Genomic DNA, 21903 nt, shown 5'->3' on the forward strand with positions numbered 1-21903 from the left:
CAGAAGGTCGAGACCCCTACGGTTTTGCAAAACCACTTCAGATAGAGAGGTAAGGGAATCTTGTAGCGCCACAATAGATTGTTCGATAGCGCGAAGGTCAGTGTCAATGGTAGCAGTAAGGTGACGCAGGTTCTGATCATTGACAATAAGGGCTGACACACCGGTGGCAGCTCCGGCCACACCTAAGCCCAGTAGGACTGATAAGGTTACAGCAGTCACTACTTCGCGCTTAGCCCTGAGGGGGTAATGAGGGGGCTCCAGGATGGAGGTAAGTTCTTCAGGGGAATAGATGGAGATTTTGGGGAGTAGGAGCACCTGAATACAAAAGGTGTTAGTTTGTAACAAGGCATCCCCATATACACATGCGGTGAGGCCAGAAGAACATGCCCAAACAGAGTTGTTCCCAGGGATAAAGTATTGGCCTGTCAATCGGGCAGAGATATTACCAGAGGCAGTATAGAGTACACCGTAGCCACCATGGCCGGTGTAACCGTAGATGTTCAAGCGATTTTTTGGGAGATAGAGGGCACAGTGATCATGAGAAGAATTAAGGCAATATTGAGTATAGTTAGCAGGAACACGGCCAAGGCAGCAGCCCTGTCCTATTATAGAGGTGATAGTCAACGTGGTGTTTTGCCAGCGGCAGGAGGAGGCTGAGGTAGAGTTCCGGATAGGGTCAGGAGAACCGACTGCTTCATAGAATGGTGGAGAGGAAGACAAGCAGAGCCAACATCGAGATACGTTAGAAGCGGTGTGAACGAGGGAAAAGGAGGAGTTAAGAAGGGAGACAAGGGGGTTTCTTTGTTTGTTGAGGGGTTTAAGAAAGGTGGAGTGAATGTCGTCGGCATTGGGCCCAAGAGGTGGGGACTGAGGGAGAGTGACCTGTCGTTGAATGTAGAACATGTTGCCATAATGAAACCCGGGCCATCTGGCATACATACGACCTCCCCATTTTACACCTGAGTCCCAGGCATTCCCCTGAGCTTTCCCTGCAGCAGTGAATTGTACAATAACCGGATTACATTTATTCCAACCCCCCTGTCCTGTCGCACCCTTTTTGGTTGCGGTGCACGTAATGTCCTCTCTCAACCGAGTGAGAGTGATGTAATCAGTCTTATATGGAGGGGTCCAGTTGATGTGGCCGGTGGAAACGCAGGACCAAGATTTGCAAAAGTAATCTGCTAAGCCTCCGCAGTCGTGCACGTGGTCAGGGCGGGTGTCATGTCCTGGGCACACATACAGGGGATACCTTTTAACGATGGAGTGGCTGGGCGATGGGGTGCCGTCCAGCCTCCTATAGGCTGTCACTCCTAGAAGCATTTCTGCAAAGTCAAAATACAGGTTAGGGAAGCAAGATGCAATTGGGCTATAACAAGAGGAGGTATTCAGGATCTGACCCAAGGCATCGCGGATTGTCCAGGTGATACTGTAAGGGCGATGCGATTCCTGGGCGTCGGATGCCAGCAGGCGTCGTCCCCGCCAACGGGCGGGCTCAGGAAGGGAGAGTTGAAACAAGGTGAGCGTAAGGCGAGATGAGGTGGCGAACCCCTTAACTAACTTTGTTATTTCACAGTGGTATTGTCCTAGATCGGTCAGCTGTACGTTGGTGACAGCAAGGGTAGTTTGGCGGAAGTGATAAGTGATGGAGTAGGAATCGCCATCTTGGAGAAGGGTGTTGTCGCGGAACCAGCGCCAGAAGGTGCCTTTTCTTTTGATGGGAGAGCGTTGAAGACATTCCATGGCGTTGGATGCTGAGCTGCGGCCGATGGTGGCAGGGTAGCGTAAACGATGGGTTCGAATGAGAGAGGTTGTTTTAGGGTTCGTTGTGAGGGGAGCAGAGATGGAAGAGAGATAACAGAGAAGGAGGATCAAGGATGTGCTTGTCAGGAGGCTGCCCATGATATGGCCGGATGCAGCGAGCAGGAACCCAGAGCACTCGATCAGGAAGTTGCACAGCAGCGTAGCCTTTCCCCCAGGTGACGAGTTGCGCAGGGCCCTTCCACTCAGGGCTGGGCAGTTGCCTAAAATAAACAAGGGGACGGGAAGAGGGAACTACTGGCTTAGAGAAGTGTCGAGATGCGGCCGTAGCAGAGGGGGTACCGGTAAGATTAAGGAAATTTAAAGTATACAAAGTGAGATTAAGGAGATTTTGTAACATCGGGAGGTTCGGGGGGCCTAAAGCCTTTTTCCCCGTTTGCCGATCAAGGGCATTCTTTAGAGTCTGGTTAGCCCTTTCCACAATAGCCTGACCTTGGCTGTTGAATGGTATACCGAATCTGTGGGTAATGGACCACTTACGGCAAAACTCAGCAAAGGGAGCGCTGACGTAAGCAGGGCCATTGTCAGTTTTCAAAGTTTTGGGACATCCCGATGTGACGAAAGTGCGAATACAATGATTGATTACGTTTTTCGTGGCTTCTCCTCTTTGCAAAGTTGCCAGAATGAATCCCGAGTAAGTGTCCACAGAGACATGGATGTACTTCCAAGGTATAAAGGAGGGATAATGAGTGACATCCATCTGCCATGTGTCACAAGCTTGGACACCCCTGGGATTAACACCCTCAGGGATGCACTTTGCCTGCAAACTGCAGGTTGGACATTGTTGAAGAATGGCGGTAGCTTCTTGATATGTAATGCCAAATTGGCGCACCAAGGCCTTTCTATTTTGGTGGAAATAAGCATGGCTGTCCCCTGCTAAAAGCTGCGGAGGAAGAGGGGAAGAGGCCATAATTTTGCAAGCTTCATCTGCCATGTGGTTGCCTTCGGACAGGAAACCGGGTAGCTGTTGGTGGCTTCTAATATGCGCTACAAACAAAGGGGATGTCCTGTCCTTCAGGAAAGTTTGAAGCTGTAAAAAAAGCGTCATGAGAGAGGGGGGGGTAACAGGGGAAATATATGCATCAAACATGGCCACAGCCATTTGAGTGACATACATACTATCTGATATAACATTCAAAGGCTGTTCTGGGAAAAGAGACAAGGCTAACAGAAAAGCGGCTAACTCAGCCTGTTGGGCGGATGCTTGTGGGTCTGTTAGGCGTTTATGCCATTTGCAATTATTTTGCCATGTACAAGCCCCTATGGTTTTGGAGCCGTCTGTAAAAACAGTGAAAGCTTCCTTGAGTGGCTGTTGAACGAACGGCGAGCTTAGTGTGAAAGGTACTGTTCGCAACAGTTGCAATCGAGGATCAGGGGGAAGATGGCATGACACCTGGCCACACCAGTCCTCCAAGGCATCCTGCAATGCAGTGGAGTTTTGTAGGAGGGGTTCCCATTGAGTAACCTTAAAGGGAATGTACAGGGTGGAAACATCCAGTCCCATTAAGGCTCTAATCCTTTTCCGGCCTTTCTCAACAAGAGAGGCCATTTGTGCCGCTCTGGTGATGATGGATGTCTTAGGTGTGTGTGGCAGGTGTAGCCATTCTAAAATGTGTAGATGTTTTTTATCAGACGTTTGGACAATGATGGCAGTCAATAATTGATGTGTTGAAAGAATGGCAAGAGAGGGTGGTTTGTCTGTGAGCGCACGGTCCACCCATTGGGTCGCAAGGGCGGCATTAACCTGTTGTAGGGCATGCAATTGTTGTTCTGTAAGGTACACCTTGTCAGCTGGATTTGTCAAACCCACTAACGCTTGGAATAAAGGTGATAACATGGGTGTAGTTAAAGCGAGGTATGCGCGGGCCCAGTTAATGACTCCCAGACATTGTTGTAATTGGACCAAAGTGGTCGGCTGGGGAAGCGTGAGCATAGGTAGGAGCGGGGCAGCCGTGGAGGCTAAAACTTTGTGGCCTAGGTATTGCATTGGGTAACGAGACTGGACCTTTTCTGGTGCAACGTGTAACCCTGCCGTTGCTAGGGTGGCCAGAAGAGTAGGAAAAGTTTTTTGAACTGTCCCTTTCGGGCCCTCAGCAGCGACTAAAATGTCATCCATATAATGGTACACAAGAAAATGCGGAAATTGGGATCTATAGGGTTGCAATGCTTTATCAACAAAAAATTGGCACATTGTGGGTGAGTTCAACATGCCTTGTGGGAGGACCTTCCACTGGTACCGAGCAGTAGGCTTTGAATTGTTGAGCTCCGGTACCGTAAATGCAAAAATAATTCTGTCCTCTTGTGCCAAAGGTATGGAAAAAAAACAATCCTTAAGGTCTATTATAATGAGGTCGTACCCTTCCGGAATCAAGTTGGGGTTGGGAAGTCCACACTGCAGAGGTCCCATGGGCTGAAGGATGGTGTTGATAGCCCTAAGATCCTGCAGGAGGCGCCATTTGCCAGACTTCTTTTTGATGACAAATATCGGAGTATTGTATGGGCTTGTGGAGGTTTCGATATGGCCTTCAATTAACTGCTGCTGGACCAAGATATGTAAGGCGTCCAGTTTCTCTTTGGTGAGTGGCCATTGATCAACCCATACCGGCACAGAGGTTTTGAGAGAGAGAGAGAGAGGCCTTAAAGGGTCCTGCGAAGCCATTAGGGAAGTTGAATAAAAGCGTGGAACTGTGAAAGCAAATCACGGCCCCATAGGTTGCAGTGCAAAGGCAGGATATAAGGCTTTAGATAGGCTGTGATACTAGAATGAGCAGTCGCAGCAGAAAGCCAATGAGAGCTGACCTTAGCGGCCTGTGCTCCGCCTACCCCTTGCACCGAGGAGGCTTCGGCGAGAGACCAGGAGGAGGGCCATTCAGCGGAACGAATAACAGAGACGGCGCCGGTGTCAATCAAGCCTTCGAAAGAGCGACCATTTAGCGTGACAAGGAGGGTGGGTTTAGAGGTGTGGACTGGTTGCTGCAAGGCAAACAATGATGGCGTATCAGGAGAAGGGAGAAGTATGAGCGTGGCGACAACTGTTCCTTTATCTAAGGAAAAACACCTATCTCCCACTCCTGCCAGAGCAATTCGTGTCAGATCTGACGAGTCATACAAATAGGGAGCAGCAACCATTCCCTCAAGCGTGAGCGAGGAGTTGGGAATGAGCAAAGCAGGGGTAAGAGGAGGAAGGGGTTTATTCAGCGTGACAACGAGAGGAAGGGAAAGGACAGCCCCTGGATCGTCATACAAAAGATCCTCTGCCAACTCCACAGGGAAGCTGGTGATGGGTAATTCAGCCTTTGGGGCGGGGTTAGCTGAGAACCCCCGATCTAGTTTCCCGAAGGCTGATGAAGGGAGGAGTTGTTGCGACATTGCGAGGCCCAATGGTAGCCTTTGCGGCACCTGGGACAAGGAGTTTTAGGTTTGGAAGGGGGGGGCGGCCCCCTTTGAGTGGAAGGGGGCGCACCACCTCCCCCGGGTGCACGGCATTGATTCTTAAAGTGGCCCGGCTTCCCACAATTGAAGCAATTTCCATGACGAGTGACTGCGAGGGCTTCCGGGGAATGGAGCTGAGAGGAGGGGTTAATAGAAGGCAGCGAGGTGGTAATGGCGGCAGCGAGAGCACTCACTTTGTGAGAGGTGGTGCCAACGATTCTGCAAAGTTGCAGGAAATCTGCAAGTTTTACACCCGGTTGATTGATTGCGGGTTGCAGAATGGTCTGGCAGTCATGATTAGCGTTAGAAAAAGCAAGTTTCATTAGCAGCTCTTGTTTAGCCGTGGCATTATCAATTTGTCGATCTAAAGCAATCTGAAGGCGACTTATGAAGGAAGCGTATGGTTCATTTGGTTCTTGCATAATTTTCAAAAACGTTTGGGTGGATTGAGAGTCGGAATCATCCACTCTTTTGAGAGCATTCATGGCGCACATGTGAATGATAGCAAAACTACGACGGGGGGAGTTCTGTTGCTGGACTAAGGTTGCGAATTGTCCCTTTCCTAATAATTGATCTGCGGTCACCCCTGCGGGAAGACCTCTTCTAATTTCTACTTCCACCCCTTTGTCGTATTCAGATTGCCACACAACATATTGCGCCGGGGTCATAAGCATGGAAAAAAGCATTTTCCAATCATACAATAACATAACAGTGTTAGCAGTAACTAAAGAGTCTAAAACTCCCCTAGTAAAAGGAGAATGCAAGCCGTAGGTGGTTACAGCATCTTTGATTTGTTTCAAAACCTTAAGTTCAATATTGTTATACAAATTTCCTCCCGCCGCCCCTAGGCCGATGGTCATGGGAAAGGCAGAGGGACTCTCCATTTCCAATGAGAGAGGGGAGGAAAGGAGTTCAGTGATGGTGCCTCCGAGGGGGTATTGTTGAGGGGAGTCGGGCGTTGGAGCTGAAGGGGGAGAAGGAACGGCTGGGTATGGAGGGGGTGGTGGTGAGACAGCATCGAGATGGGCGGCAAGAGGGGGTGGTGGTTTTGGGTCGGGAGGAGAAGGGCAAGTTTCCGGGGAAGACGAGGGAGGGTAAAGAGTGTTGATGGCCGCCATGACAGCCTTCCAGGCAGTCAGAATAGGCACGGGTGCTCGTGGGGTATCATGAAAATATTTTCCTATCCTTTCCCAAGTGGATGCTTTGAGCGACCCCTCTGAAGGATAGACAGGGCAGTGTCTCTCCATGTACAGTAGGAGTTGAGTCACCGATTTTTTTGAAATGGGAAAGATGGTCGTACCGTTAGCCTTTTGACAAAAGTTAGCCTTCTTCACTAAATCATAAAGTTCGTCCCTATGAACTGACGAAACTTTGGAGAGTGGGGAGCCCATTACTTACGATTGCAGAGCCTTTACCAGGTGCGTAGTAACGAGAGTGAAGGCAGTGCACCTCTAGACAGAGATCACACCGTGAGACCGAAGGGATCCCGGACGAGCCCCCAGTTGTCGCGTCGCGCGACCAGTCCTTCAACCTTCGGTCTATGAGATTCCCCGGGGGGGGGAATGAGCCAACGATTCCCTCGCAAGGGTGAGATCGAAAAGACAACGGTAGGTACAGGATTCTTTTGTGAGGAGAGACGCTACATTTCAGGAGGGTGCTGGTACTGCCCGCCCCTTGCCGCGCCCTCACCTCCTTTTTATTCAGCAGCTCTATCAGGGCGGGGGAGTGAGTACAGAGAGAATAGGGAAGTACAAGTCATGCCCTTATAAGGGAATATACAACATTCTGAGGCTACATGAGAGACATGCAATCTAGCTGTGCAGTAATGGAGTCAGGTTCGTCACAACTGCTTGGGATACCCAGAGAGAAAATCTAGCCAAACTCTTCATAGTTTCTTAGGTACAACTTCTTCCCATGTTCCCAAAGCAACATCTTCTTTTAGATTTTCTAGCCCCAATCCTTTACTAGAGGACTAATTAATCATAGTTTTAAAGAATATGAGCTGGGAAGTTTCTGGGTTAGATATCAGTTTACTTAAATCATTGGGATAAAATGACCAAGCTAGAAATTCAACTGGAGATTCATGATGTAATTCTAGTTGGGTATTTAGTTTCCATTATATCAGGAAATGCAACAGTGGGAAGTTGCAACTGGGAGCAGAAAGTATTGTGGGGGCAAATCTGGGTTGGATCAACAACCTGTTCACTTTCAGTTCATTTGGTTGAGTCAGTGGGTGTCCATGGCTGCTTTTTAGTGAAAGGAAATCCTCAAGAGATGGTTGCACACATTTACTTTTTCCCTTAGGTAAAACACAAGAAAATGCATAGATATTTGGCAGAATTAAGAGGGCAAAATTCAAAGATACTTGAGAAAACAGGTTTTATTTATAGACTTTCAGCACTTTATAGGAAAGTAGGAAAAGAAGATAATCAAGGACAGCTATAAAGTACCAGATCTTTGTCAGTTTTTTTTAAACAATTTTATTTAGACCTTTTTGTTGTCTTAGGTTGTTGTGTCTTTGTTTTCTCTTGCTCCAACCCTCACAACTACTGATCCACTTTGCTGTACTATAAGGAGTAGTGACATAGTTCATACAAAACGAATTGGGTTGCATCAAGCATCATCTTGCCAAGTTGAATTTGCCTGTCTAGTGAGAACATCACAAGGCAGCCTGCTTGGGTACCTCCTCAACTTGAGAGGAGGAGGTCATGGACCAGGTGGCTGGCCTTTTCTGTTGCAGCCCCTATATTTGAGAACTCCTGGCCTCCAGAAGTTCAGGTGGCTCTTCCCCTCCTGGGATTTCATAAAACTGTTGAAGCAAAATTATTGTACCATGCTTTTAACTAGCATTGAAATTTTCTGTTGGCCATCTGGGAAATTTCTTTTAATTCTATTTCTTTTATTTTTGCTTTTATTCTGTATCTTTATACTCTGTTGTACCCTGCCCAGAGTCTACGGATTAGGGTAGGTTAAACACACACACACACACACAGAAATAGGCAAGGATTTACAAAGTGTATTAAATGACTCTTGCGCTGGTACCTATGTCTAATCAGAAATAGATCTGTTTGAGCTTAGTAGGAATTACTCTGTCATACAGAGATATATATTGCATCCTTGAATCTTTACTATGTATTGCTACCACTAGTTTTGACATCTTAAATCAAGAATTTTATGGGTTATCCACCAGTATTCCCCCACTCCCCTTGATTTTGAACTTTTGTAGGAAAAGGGTGGAAAAAAGCAAAAACCAAGAACTGGTGGATGAATTGGTTTCTGGGCTGGAGGTGATGATAATGTTTTTCTCTTGCTATATACAAGCAGGAAAATCAATAGAACTTTGTAGTGGTTTTCTGTCTCCTGAACCATCAGCAGTTGAAATTAGAATGACATACAAGCATTCATTCAGAAGAGAAACTCTCAATGTTGCCTATTCTAAAGCAACTCGACTGGTAAAACATAAATTCATTTCAACAAAAAGAATTGTTTAAGTGTGTATTTGTTTATGTGTGTATTTATGTTTTAGCTCTCTTATTCTGGGATGAACTATAGAAAGGCAGTGTTAACTTTATGAAGATAATATTGTAAAAGTTGTCATTTAAGATTGGGGGGAATTTTTGCTTTGATTTATTGTGTTGCAATGAAAGCACGTTTCAGGTGACACATTTTCCCAAAAAAAGAAGTTCCTCTCACCACACGGGTCACCCTTTCCTTTGAAGATTATGATTTGTCCCATTCACTTGACAGATCAGTTGTCAAATTGGGGGAGAGAACAGAGTTCCTATAGTGATATTACTGCAGATTGTTTCATGTGGAGGGTGGTCAGCTGCCGTGAAAGAAGCAACCCCCTTCCTGCCTGAAATTAAAACTTTTATGCTATGAGCATTTTAAAAAGTAGCTAAAATTCATAGGCACTTTGGAAGCTTCATTGTTCTTTGGTGGGGGGTGGATTTGTGGCTAATGTCAGGTCTTCATGTGTCATGTTGAATTGCTTGTCCTTTTTGTAGCCAAGAAGGCAGGGTTGAAAAACAAATCCATTTCTTTTATCTTATTCAAACCAGACATTCTATTTGCCATCGGAAACTTTGGCTTCTCTTTGACGTTGAGCTTTTCTTACCTTCTCATTCATTTCTTGTGTCTAACCATCTCTATTGCCAACTCCACAGAATTTGGAAGGCCTTGTTTTCTTGAAATGCAGTGCTTGTCAAGCATAATTTTTTGTTTCCCAGCTTCTCTAAACAAGGTGTGGCATCTGCCACATGGTGAAATTTGCCATTGCAGTTGAAACTAGATTTCTTCCTAAGCATTTTCAAAACGCTAGCAAATAATGATTGCTAATTGAAGATTTCAGATATTGCTAGCTGAGGAAAGTAATCTCCCATTGATAAAACATATGAACAAATATGAAAACAAATAGATACTGCCTGATAACTAACATTCTGAGTTTAGAAACCAAAAATGTAGGTTAGGTTTGGTATCAGAGTTCAGGTAAATATCAGCAGAGATTTTTTTTTAAGCTGTAGTACAGTAATCAAATGTGTAACTGATTCAAACAACTAGTTGATCTATGTAGTGGTATGGAGCAGTGAACAAAAGTACAATGCAAGAAGGACATTTAGAGTTCTGAAAAATCATGTAGTAGAAGGATCCATGTTCAGCGGCGTAGCAAAAGCACTGCATACTTAAAGGCTTCGGCATTTTCTTGGATTAACAATAGCTTCAAATGTCTCAGCTGTGGATGAATTTTGGGGAATCTGCTTGTGTTTCCATCTTCAGGGAAGAAACGGATATCCTTTGCATGTCTATTCATATGTAAACCCCATTAAAAAGAAATAACTCCTGTTTTATACACAGAAAACCTTCGCTCAACTTTAAGCATCTTCAGATAGGGCTGAGAAAGACCATTATCTGCTGCTTTTGAGCTACCTTGTGTCAGTGAAGACACAGCATACTGAAATAGATGGACCAATGGGTCAAATCAGAATAAAACAGCTTCCTGTATTTTTAGCATCTGCAACTACTTGGAATTTTTGCATTTCATTTTCAATTTGAGCAATGGATGCCTTCAGTTAGCTGCCTTCTTTGCCATTTTCCATGATTCATGGCACCTCTTAACAAGAACCGAGATACATAGAATTTTCTAACATGGCAAATAGAATAATGTTGATACGGGGGCTACAGGGAAGCACTGTGTCTTTAATTGTCTCTGGAAGTAAAATATCACTGTTCCAAAAATCACAAAGGGGGAGGGAGAGATCAGGCTCCATGTTACAAGGCTTTTCCTGCTATGTTCATGTAGTCCTAGAACTAATTTCCCCAGGTTTTTGTCCTTCAATTTTCAGCCATCTCTTAATGATACATAAAATTATTTAATCTTTGCCTTGGCATTTATGTATATAGATTTCTACTGCCTGCCCTGTTTGAAAGATTTTCAGCTAGTACTCAAGTAGATCATACACATGAAATCTAAGAAGCATCCTATCAAACGTTGCCGTCCTGCATATTTAAACCCCAGCTCACAAAGCAAGCCAAAGGAGATGGCTTAGCACTGCTTCTGAAAAGTGCCTTCTTAACCAGTACACCACACTGACATGCAATCACTAGCTATCAGCTTTTACTGATTTTATATCTCTATTCATCCTATCATTTTTATCTTAGTGATTAAATTTTCTTTGCATTATTGCAAAGAAGTGTTTACGTTTATTTCATAAATAGATGTCTCTTATCATAGGAAGTACATTAATGTATTAAATGAGTGAATGTGGAACTAAATGCCCGGATTCTTTCAGTGAGATTCTTCACAGCATGTTAAGTTTTGAAAGGAATTTTGACTAACTCAGAGCAGAGCATTTTTTGTTTTTTTGTTTTCATGAGGTGAAAATTTCTGTATGTGCTTTATGTTAGTAGTAAATGTTGTATTACATCCAGTGCATTTAATGGTTTCAATCCTTGAAGTCAGAAGAGATAAAAGTGAAAATGCTATTTCTTCAGAGCACTTTCCCCTTTGTAAGTGATTAGAAGACTTGTCTGGACTCTTTATTTGGCTCCAACTTGTTGAGAATGGTTCTGTTCATTTGTGTTTGGGTGTCTATATTTTAGTATGTATGTGTTGAAGCGTAACTGTGCAGATGCTAATTTTTGGTTATATTTTGTTTTCTTGCAGGTCGCATTTCTGAAACTGTAACAGGACCTGTAAAGAAAAAATCCTCCTAGGCTAACCTTTGTCTGTAAAGAATTATGGAATATAAGACCTCACGTGGAGACTATCTTTCTCAAAGTGACACTGATGATCCTGAATCAAAAAAGAAAGCTGTATATTTCAGCTGCTGTTTGTTGACTTTGGAGTCTTGAGAAGTTCAGAAAATTTGACAGAGGCAAGTTGTTCAAGCATAGTTGTAGAGCAAGAGTTCAGAGAGTGAATTAATTTGAAATGTCAGGAGTCTGGATCACTCTACTAATTCCCCAAGGAGAAGTCAATTATCTTCTGAAACAACATCAGCTTTACAAAGAAGGCTTGATAGCAGCTCCTTTGCCTTTTTTGAGGAATAAAAAAGCTGCCAAGACTATGCATTGGATATGCAATGTCCAAATGGAAAAGTAAACTTCAACCCTTTGTGGTAAGCTTTGTTTTAGCTATGGTTCTTTTGATAGGCCATGCAAAGCTAATGGGTTAAAACAGGAGTTCTCAGTGTGGGTTGGAATTTCCTTCCCCCCCGCCACTCCCCACTGGAGAATCTCAAGCAGCCTAGAGTGTTACAATTCTGTAAAAAAAAGAAGTGATGATGCTTGTGCAGCTAAAGTGAGAGCACTGTCAAAACCCACTTTGGGCTTTGCTCTTCATTTTGCTTGAGTGAGCCCAGAGGGAGCAGTTGCTATACCACAATGTTTGAAAATCCCTGTGATATAGGAAGTAAAATTGAATTATTAAAAATGATAGATATATTCCTTGCACATTCTTAACACTGATGAAATCAATAGTTTGATTTGATGGGGGCACTCACACAAATTCATTTATCATTTTAGGAGGTGAAAAATTTGGAGAGCCACTGGAGTAAAGGTTGCTTTCCATATGCATGCATTCCAAACCAATTGATTTCTCACCATTTCTTGACTGATGCAATTGTAAAGGGCTGTGTCTGAATGATATGAAAAAGGTGGAGCTGTGGTGGACATGCTCTGATGTGCCCCATTAGAAAAGATGAAGTTTGTCCAGGAACAAAGGAGATGAAGAAGATTTCACTGGAAATATTTTATCCTTTTAACTAGACATGTCATAAGAGGGAGTGGGATGTTGCAGAGCCATGCAAGCTGTGTGATAGATGTCTGAACATCATGTTTATAAGCTTTTAAGAGTGTCCAAAGTGCTTTAGCCTAGTTCCATGACAACACCTAACCAACCTTGGCTGATTTTGAAGGCTAAGCAGGTTGACTTGGTTGTAACTTGGATGGAAAACTATCGGAAAATCCCAGGACTTTGGCTAAATTGAATAGCCAAAAACAAACAAACAAACAAATAAAACAAACTAGAAAAGGGCAGTACCAAACCATTTCCTTCATTGTTACCAAGAAAACTACATGAATTGTGTCATGAAGAAGCCAGGAGGTGAAATCAACTTGAAGGAAATTTACCTTTTAAAGTGCCTTAGTTTTCCCCATACCTCATACCAAGTATTAAGGCTTTTTTCCCCCTTTTGGACAATGGGCAGTATGAATCTATGAATATAAAAGGGTTAGCCTCGTGTGGTGCAGAGTGGTAGGCAGCAGTATTGCAACCAAAACTCCCCATGACCCGAGTTAGATCCCAGCAGAAGCTGGATTCTGGGGTAGCTGGCTCAGGTCAACTCAGCCTTCCATCCTTCCGAGGTTGGTAAAATGAGTACCCAGCTTGCTGGGGAAGATGACAACTGGGGAAGGCAGTGGCAAACCACTCCGCTATAGTCTGCCAAGAAAACGTCAAAGTGGCGTCCCCCCAAAGGGTCAGACATGACTCGGTGCTTGCACAGGGGACCTTTTACCTTTCATATAAAAAGACTGTATGATACATTGTGTGTTGAAATCCCATAAAATATATTGCAGAGCAATAAGGCAGTAAGCCATGCAGATCTCAGGAGCGCCATTTCATTGGGTGTTGTGGCACTTGAATTCCTAGGCTTACAGTAGTTGCACAGAGATGCTAATGCATTATCAAATGGAACAGTGAAATGCCTTATTGAACTCTCGTGAAAGTGGTGTAGAATTGATCCATGCAAACATGCACTGATTTCGAGAAATAAAAGCATGCACCATGGTCCTCAGTAAATTTACTTAATTGGCTTTCTTGTTAATTCTGTATAAACACTTAAAGAGTACACTGCTGTATACATCATTAAATTAAGATGGTATTTCTAATATGCATGGTTGTGTCCTGGCACTTGATTTTTTTTTTAAAGTTTTGCTTTGTTTCAGCCAGCAGAAAAGCGAACATAAAAACGGTTCCATTGCACTGACTGTTTTTTCAGGTTACCAGACTTGGCCTTTAATAGACTTTGATTTATGTGGTCCTAATAAGAGCAGAGCAGGGAAAGGCCTTTATTGGAGCGTTGAAAAGAAAGTAGATATAGAACAATTTACAGTGTGCTTAGCTGCAAAATGATATTTTGCAAATAGCTGAGGAAATATACCTCAGGCACTTTATTAGAAGAGCTTTAAAAAAAACTAATGGCATCTTAAAGGAGAAACTTGAGCATTATTATAGTTCATTCTTGCTTTCTGTTAAAATCCTGGTTTGAGGCTGTGACTTATAAACATAATGTGGCTGTTCCCCATTCTGCTCTTCAGTCTGTGAAGTAAGATGTCCTTTCCCATCTACAAATGGATTTGTAGTAGTCCAGGCACATTGGCAGGCCTCCATTTATTCAGCAAACAAACAATAGAAAATCCCACTAATTCTGCTTCCCATGAAGGAAACAAATTAACTGAACTTCAGAAGAAATACTTAAGATCCCCCCAGAGTCTCTGGAAAGTAATGTGTTCTTTGTAAAGCTAACATTGGCAATGGAGTTTTCAATAAAAGAGAATATCTGTAGCTCAGGGTTGAACTGTGGAGTCCTTGGTGCTCTCTGAGCTTGGTTGTTTACATGCAGACGTTTCATTACCCAACTAGGTAACATCATCAGTGCGAGTGAGTGTGGGGTTTGCTCCTGTTTATAGACAGTAGCTTGGAGTTTTCCTTGCTAAGTGGAGTTTCCCTTGCTAAATATTTTTGTATGTTTATCAAATGCATACACTCACAGAGGGAGAGTGCTGTAAAGATACCAGCATTTGTGAATCGTTTTGTTAACTCTCTGTATTGTTCTCACATTTAATTTTGTGAAGGGTAGTATTGTATATTTTAAAGCTGTCCTACAAATTTTATGAGTGTAGATTTTCCAGCCAGGCCAATTCTTGGCCCCAAATATATTCCAGTTAGTAAAAGACATTTACCCCAGAGTTTGGCATATTTCCTTGTATTCCACTGGGAAATGGTACAAAAACAGTTTCTCTGTATATTGAATGCTATCAATACACAATTCAGCAACTAGAAATCTGAATTGTTCAGATTTCACCAGGTAGGACGGTAAGTTCACCGTCCGGATGGGAGAGTGGGCAGCTGGGTGAATCTCTTCCCTTTTTCCTCTTTCCTGCCAACTAACAACCAATGGATTTTCGTGTTTTTTTTTAAAGATCTCCAGATATGCACTTGAGTCAATTGAAGCATCCATAGACGCATTTTCTTATATTATGTTACTATAGTTACTACCGTTGTTGTTTAATTCTGCTTAAGGTCTCTTAAGGTCAGTCTTTGGTAATTTGTTAGCCCTTATCATTTGTCAGACTCATTATGACACAGCAGCTAGTTTGAAAAAGATTTCTCCTTTCATCTGAACCTTATCAGTTGCTTAGATCATCTTATCTGGCCCTTCTCTGTGGCCCTCCAGGGGAGGAGCAGCAGGTGGTTCCAAGGAAAGAGGGCATTTTTAGGAGTGGTACCCATGTTATTAAATTTCCTGCCAAGCAACAATGTCTTGTTTTTTTGTGTATTGAAGGCATTTTGTACTGGCTATTCTTTTGACATATTTCACTCTCTTTGGTAGATGGTTTTAGTTATGTTTCTTTTTACTATTTACTATTTTTTACTATTTTACTTTTTACTATTTACTATTATTCTATTTTTTTACTTTATGTCTGTTCTCATTGCTGCCCTGTGGCCCCAGGGACAAAAGTTGGGAGATAGATAAGGTCCAAGTGTACTTGTCCGGGAATAAGCCTTTAGGAGAAGTGGACAAGGAGTCCAATAGGTTTTTCAATGCTTGTGTTTCATTGTGAACAGGCTCTAATCTCTGTTAAGACAAGGTTCATTCTTATATTTTAGGCAGTTCATTCTTGTATTTTAGGCTGTACTTGGCTTATATCAGGGAGCTTGGGTCTACTCTTCTCTGCAGGTATAGTAAAATCTTTGCTTTTAAATCTTCCCATGCATTTAGTTCTGCTAAAATATTTGTAATGGATGTGAGGAAGCATATTGGCCATAACAGATGGTAATTGGTAATATGGTGGTAATAATCTGAGCCAGTTTGGTCTAGTGGTTAAGGTGCTGGGCTAGAAACCAGGAGTCTGTGAGTTCTAGTCCTGCTTTAGGCATGAAAGCCGGCTGGGTGACCTTGGGCCAGTCCCTCTCTCTCAGCCCAACTCACCTCACAGGGTTGTTGTTGTGGGGAAAATAGGAGGAGGACGGAGTACTAGCTATGTTCACCGCCTTGAGTTATTTATAAAAATAATAAAGGCAGGATAAAAATCAAACAAACAAACCTAGAGTTCACAGATGAGAGCCAAACAAGAGGCTCCTGGTAGACACCCAAATTTCTTAAATTCAGAATCCTTTTTTAGGCTTATCCAGATGGGCCCAGATTTATTTATTTGCTTGTTTGTTTATTAAACAGATTTATAGGGCTGTCCAACTCACACACAGTGACTCTGGGTGGCTTACAGAATTAAAAATCCTAAAAACACAATAGACACCCCTGGCGGCATTAAAAAACACATTCATATCAGTCACTTGATTGGCTCTGAAGCAGCCTAGGGTCTCCAGGCCCGCTGACAGAACCACGTCTTCACAGCCTTCCGGAAAAGGAGGAAGGAGGGGGCCAACCTTATACCTGGGGGAATGATGTTCCAAAGGGAGGGAGCCATTACGGAGAAGGCCCTTTTCCTTGGTCCCACTAGATGTACCTCCCTAACTGAAGGGACCTGCAACATGCCCTGTCTCCCCGCTCTGGTGGGTCGGGTGGATGTAACTGGGGAAAGGCGGTCCTGCAAATAACCTGGCCCCAAGCCATGCAGGGCTTTAAAGGTGATAACCAGCACCTTGAATTGGACCTGGAAGCAAATTTGCAACCAATGCAGCTCCCGCAAAAGAGGTGACACATGTGCAAGTCTAGGCTTGTACAAAACTATGCGGGCTGCTGTATTTTGAACCAACTGAAGCTTCTGGATACTTTTCAAGGGCAGCTCCAGGTACAGCGCATTACAGTAGTCCAAACGGGAGGTGACTAGGGCATGGGTGACTGTGAGAAGGGCCTGTTGGTCCAGGAATGGGCATAGCTGGCACACAACACACAGTTGTGCAAAGGCTCTCCTGGCCACAACTGCCACCTGCCCTTTGAGCAGGAGTTGTGAGTCCAGGAGAACCCCCAGGTTACGCACAGGGTCTCTCTGGGGCAGTGCAACCCCATCCAAGACCAAAGATGGCAATTCTCTGGAAACCAAAGAGCCCTGAACCCACAGCTGTTCCATCTTGCCAAGGTTCAACTTCAACCTGTTGCTCCCCATCCAGAACTCAACAGCCTCCAGGCACCGGGAGAGGGCAGTTGCGGCATCGTTTAACTCAGGGGTCCCCAACCTCCAGGCTGTGGACCAGTACTGGTCCATGGCCTGTTAGGAACTGGGCTGCACAGCAGGAGGTGAGCAGTGGGCGAGCAAGCGAATTTACAGCCTGAGTATTTACAGCCGCTCCCCATTGCTCGCATTAGCACCTGAGCTCCGCCTCCTGTCAGAGAAAGCAAGCCCATTGGCTGCTATCTCCAAACAGTGTGAAGAAAAAATAATAAAAGGTCGGGAAAAAGAGGAAGCTCTTGAATCATCCCGAAACCATCTCCCGCTGGTCCGTGGAAAAATTGCCTTCCACGAAACCAGTCCCTGGTGCCAAAAAGGTTGGGAACCACTGGCTTAACTCACCATGGGCAGAGATGTACAACTGAGTATCATCAGCACAAATCACCAGAAAAGGGAAAAAAATTTATTGCTTGCACAATTCGCCAAAAAAGGGGAAATTATCTGACCTGATAAGATCTGACAAAAAAGATTATGCAATCTTGATATTATCCAGCAAAAAAACAAACATACACAACACAAAACTAATTAATAACTTTTTTTTTACTGTGATTATAAAGAAATGCAAGCCTAGAGCAAAGCATCAGGGTGCTTTATTATGAAAATGAGGGCCATCTGTCCTGACTAGTTACTCATTTTTCTTTTTGTGATTTATTTTAAGGAAAACAATTCTGCAGAATTAGCATACTTGATTATTCTCTCTATTTATTATGAAACTCCATGCCCAAATGCACTGAACAAGTTAAAGCTGCTTGGCAAGAGCTGTCAGATAGGAGGGCTGCAATGAAAAACGATCCCTGTCAAGTAAAAACTGATTTGGCATCATTAAATTTAGGCAAGGTTGTTCATGTTGCACAGCCGGTCAGACCGTCTCCCACATTCAAGTATTCCCATTATACTCAGGGAGCTGTTACCTGCCAAAAACATCCTGGACTTGCATCTAGGAACACTTGTTCCTTGTCAAATCATATCCAATCCAAATGTACTGTATTACCAACTTTCAGTGCTTTTTTTTAGCCCAGCATCTCCTTCTATCAGAAATCTCTCCTTGAACCATAAATAACTCACCACACCTTTGCATTTTTTTTCCTTCAGAAATCAGTGTTACCTGATTTTGAAGTTGCTTAGACACACATAATAATATACATGTTTTGTAGGTATAGGTTGTCCATGAAACTAGTTCAGCTATTGTCAGCCTTCAAGGTAGGGCTAGGTCAGGAAATAGACGCTGCAAGGACTATTGGAACTCAGTTGTTGTAGGGCAGCCTTTCTCAACTTTTTGACCCTGGAGGAACCCTTGAAATATTTTTCAGGCCTCGGGGAACCCCTGCACATTCAGGCTCAAGTATAGGCCAGGAGTTACAAAATTACTATATTGGTTTCATGGGCAGGCCTGTATATATGCATTGACAGCATTCTTAAACTAAAAATAAAGAACGAAACTTACCTCTTTCGTGTGAAGTTGCCCAAATTTGAAATAATTTTTTAAATAAATCAGGATCTCCCAGGGAACTGCTAGTGACCTTTCGCAGAACCCTAGGGCTCCACGGAACCCTGGTTGAGAAACCCTGTTGTTATTTTGAGTCTCTTTCTCACACTCCCTCTTTTCCCAGGGCTGGGATGCCATTTACCGTTTCTTGTATCTGCTAATAGTTTTGGCATACCTTCATCAACTTTATCTCTGTTTTCCTCTACAAACAGACATATTGTCAACGTTACTCATATGAGCAGAAGGGCAGGTATGCTGTTTCCCATTTACCACTATGAAGATAATGTGAGATTTGAAATATTAGTATCCAAATGAAAACCAATAATGTTGTCTTTTACGTTCAGTGTTAACATTTGACCAAACACCCAGTGACATTATGATCAACAAGCTTCTTAAGTATAGATTGGATGGTGTAAGATTTAAGTGGCTATATAGCTCTTAAAAATCTTACTTCCAGTCTTCATCAATGGTTCTTCATCAAACTATTTTATTAATAATTGATGAAGAAGTGGAAAGAATGTTCACCTTAATTGCACCTGGCAAAAACTGAGTGAGATAACTAACACCTTAGAAAACAGAAAATTCAAAATGATCTTGACAGATTAGAGATTTGATTATGTGCCATCAAGTCGGGGGCTGGAAATAACAATTAAATTGAACAGAGACAAATGCAGAGTTCTTTATTGGGGAGAAAGAAGTCAAATACATAGGTATAGGATAGGGGTATAATTGACTTGGGAACGGTAGATATGAAAAAGATCTTTGGAGTCCTTGGTGCTCTCTGAGCCTTGTTTTCTTGCAGAGGTTTCATTGCCAGACTAGGCAACATCTTCAGTGCGACTTGAAATGGTAGTTGATCACAACCTTAGTGTAAGTCAGTAATATGACCACAGCTGTTAAGAATACAAATATAATTTAGGCTGCTTCAGTAGATTTGGGTAGTTTCCAAATCACAAAAGGTAATATATTCTGCATTGATCAGATATCACCCCAAGTGTTTTTTCCAATTTTTGACAGTATAAAAAAATTGAATAGTTGCAGAGAAGACAGGGAGGATGAATAAACAACTGGACACTAAGATAGAAACTGCATATGCTTAGCCTTTGGAAAATGCGTCTCTCACTCCAAGTAAGCTTTCTCTGGGAACTTTGGAAGTAGTTTCTCATCAAACCCGAGGCACTGAAACTGAAAACAAGCCAGGAAAAAAAAAACTTTAGAAGAGTTCTTTGAATTGCGGCTGGTGGGTTTTGGGGTAGCTGTGGGTGACATCCCCAAGTCTTAGCTTTGATTACAGATGCAGCAAGTTTGCATGTGAATCTCAGCTGAGCCCACTTGAGTGACATCATGCCTTATTAGCTACATCCTTCAGAACCTCAGGGGCTGAAACTAATAGGGAGTGTAGCCCCAATCTCTGCATGTCAGTGACCACATTATTAATACATTGTTTATTAAAAGTTGAATTAACTTTTAATTTAATTTAAAAGTTAATTAAAATCTTACCCTGACAGGGAGCAACACAGGCTCTGTTCTGGCTGCCTACCAGTAAGATCCCTTAGGTTGCTAGAAAAGAGACTGGCCCTGTTTGGTTGCAGCTTGTCGTTTGGAAACTTCACCCTGCATGAAATGCACCTCTGACTAATGGCTTTCAAACAAAATCTCAGCACCTGGTATTTTGGTTTTCGGTTTTTTTTAATTTGTTGCTGAAGAATAATGATCTTGCTGCTGTTTTATACTATTCCTGAATATTTTAATATTGATAGTTTATTTTTACTTCTAAAAATGTTCTTAAGGTGGATTTCTGCCTAGAAGGATGGTAAATACTTAAATTGGTATTGGCAGTGTCTCATGCTTTCTGATAATAAACTTTATTCAGCTTTCCAATGATAATTTCGCAGATTTTAAATGCTCTAGAAGCTCTTTCCAATTGTCTGTAGATGGAGATGAAATTTTTGTGATAGGGGTAGGTAGTAATTATGAACAATAGACCAGTGCTTCTTTAAGTTGACATTGCACATAGGTTTTTAAAAGCAAGACAGCGAAATCCAGGGGGACCTTCTTTGCAATGAATTAATTATTTTGGTGGTTCTACGTTCTCTGAGAAATTAGGGAGCTATTCTTGACTATCTTCCAACTCTAACATGTATGTTGACCTTTGAAAAATCAATAACACTTTTCTTAATGATCACAGGGAACTTTTTATTTTTTAACTTGGGTGAAGAATGGGTAAGTCTGAGTAAGTCTCTTTTTAAAAATGTATTAAGCATTTATTATAAGAAAATTAAAAATCCTTCTTAAGAGATCTGGTTTGCTGTTATTTTTAATAATAGTAATAACAGCAACATGAGTAATTGGTTTCACTATTGCCTAGTTCAGCAATTTCCCTCTTAGACCACTGTGCTCCTTCTGAAATTTCCTTGTATAAGAGTGCCCGTATTGGTGTGATGAATCAAACTTACTGCATACGTTGTTGAGTCTTAGTTTCTTTTCCACCCATCCTGATGAAACAGATCCACATGCTTTGCAAGACTCCGTAGTGCCACACTAGGGATCTCCAACCTTTTTTTAGCCTGGTAGGCAAATTTGGAATGCTGAAAACAGATTGTGGATGCTAGAAAGCCTTGCCCATTCACCATATAGTTGGTGTATATATAGCACAGACTTACTAGAATGCCTCTTAATCCTTATTTATCTTTGTATTACAAACACAGCATTATAATACAAGTGCAGCAGCCTCTCATCAAGTTTATGAGGTCAATTTGGGGCCCAGAAGCTTCCTTGTAAATAAAGATGATGCTGGAGCCTGGCACTTCCCTTCACAGCAATCTGCTTCCTTAATATATTTTTTTCAAAATGATTTTTTTCTTTCATTTTGGAATGGGAAGTGCCAATGGCACATGGATTCCCTCTGCGACTATGGTTTACCAGCTGAAATTTACTTCAGTGAATATTTTCCATCTCTCATTTCCAGGAATTATAATGTGACAACAAATATTTATGTAATCCTCAGAGGGTGATTTGCAAAGCAGGATATTTGAAAGAAATGCTTAGCTTTAATATTACTTGACTGTAAACTGAAACATGCTGATTTGCATTTTTAGAAGAGATTGCAGTAGCATACTAAACACTGTGAATTCTGATAGTTCAAGCATCTGCTCATAGCTGTAGGGGTGCCTTTTTAAAATTAAGAAATGCAGCTTGCAATAATCCATAAGTACCAGTGGGTCTCATTTAGCTTTAAAGTCATTTAGCATTACCTT

The 21903-nt window shown here is 42.6% G+C and overlaps 1 protein-coding gene across 1 annotated transcript in view; it reads left to right on the forward strand.

Moving 5' to 3' along the window:
* UBE3D (ubiquitin protein ligase E3D) overlaps positions 1–11933 on the forward strand; it is a 69444-nt gene extending 57511 nt beyond the window's left edge. The window contains exon 10 of the mRNA XM_063312653.1: positions 11414–11933. Coding sequence (XP_063168723.1) covers positions 11414–11434 — 21 coding nt within the window. The 3' untranslated portion in view covers positions 11435–11933. The remainder of the gene's footprint in view (positions 1–11413) is intronic.
* Positions 11934–21903: the final 9970 nt, after the last annotated feature.

The sequence above is a fragment of the Candoia aspera genome, chromosome 1 (assembly GCF_035149785.1).
Source record: "Candoia aspera isolate rCanAsp1 chromosome 1, rCanAsp1.hap2, whole genome shotgun sequence".
NCBI classification, from domain to species: Eukaryota; Metazoa; Chordata; class Lepidosauria; order Squamata; family Boidae; genus Candoia; species Candoia aspera.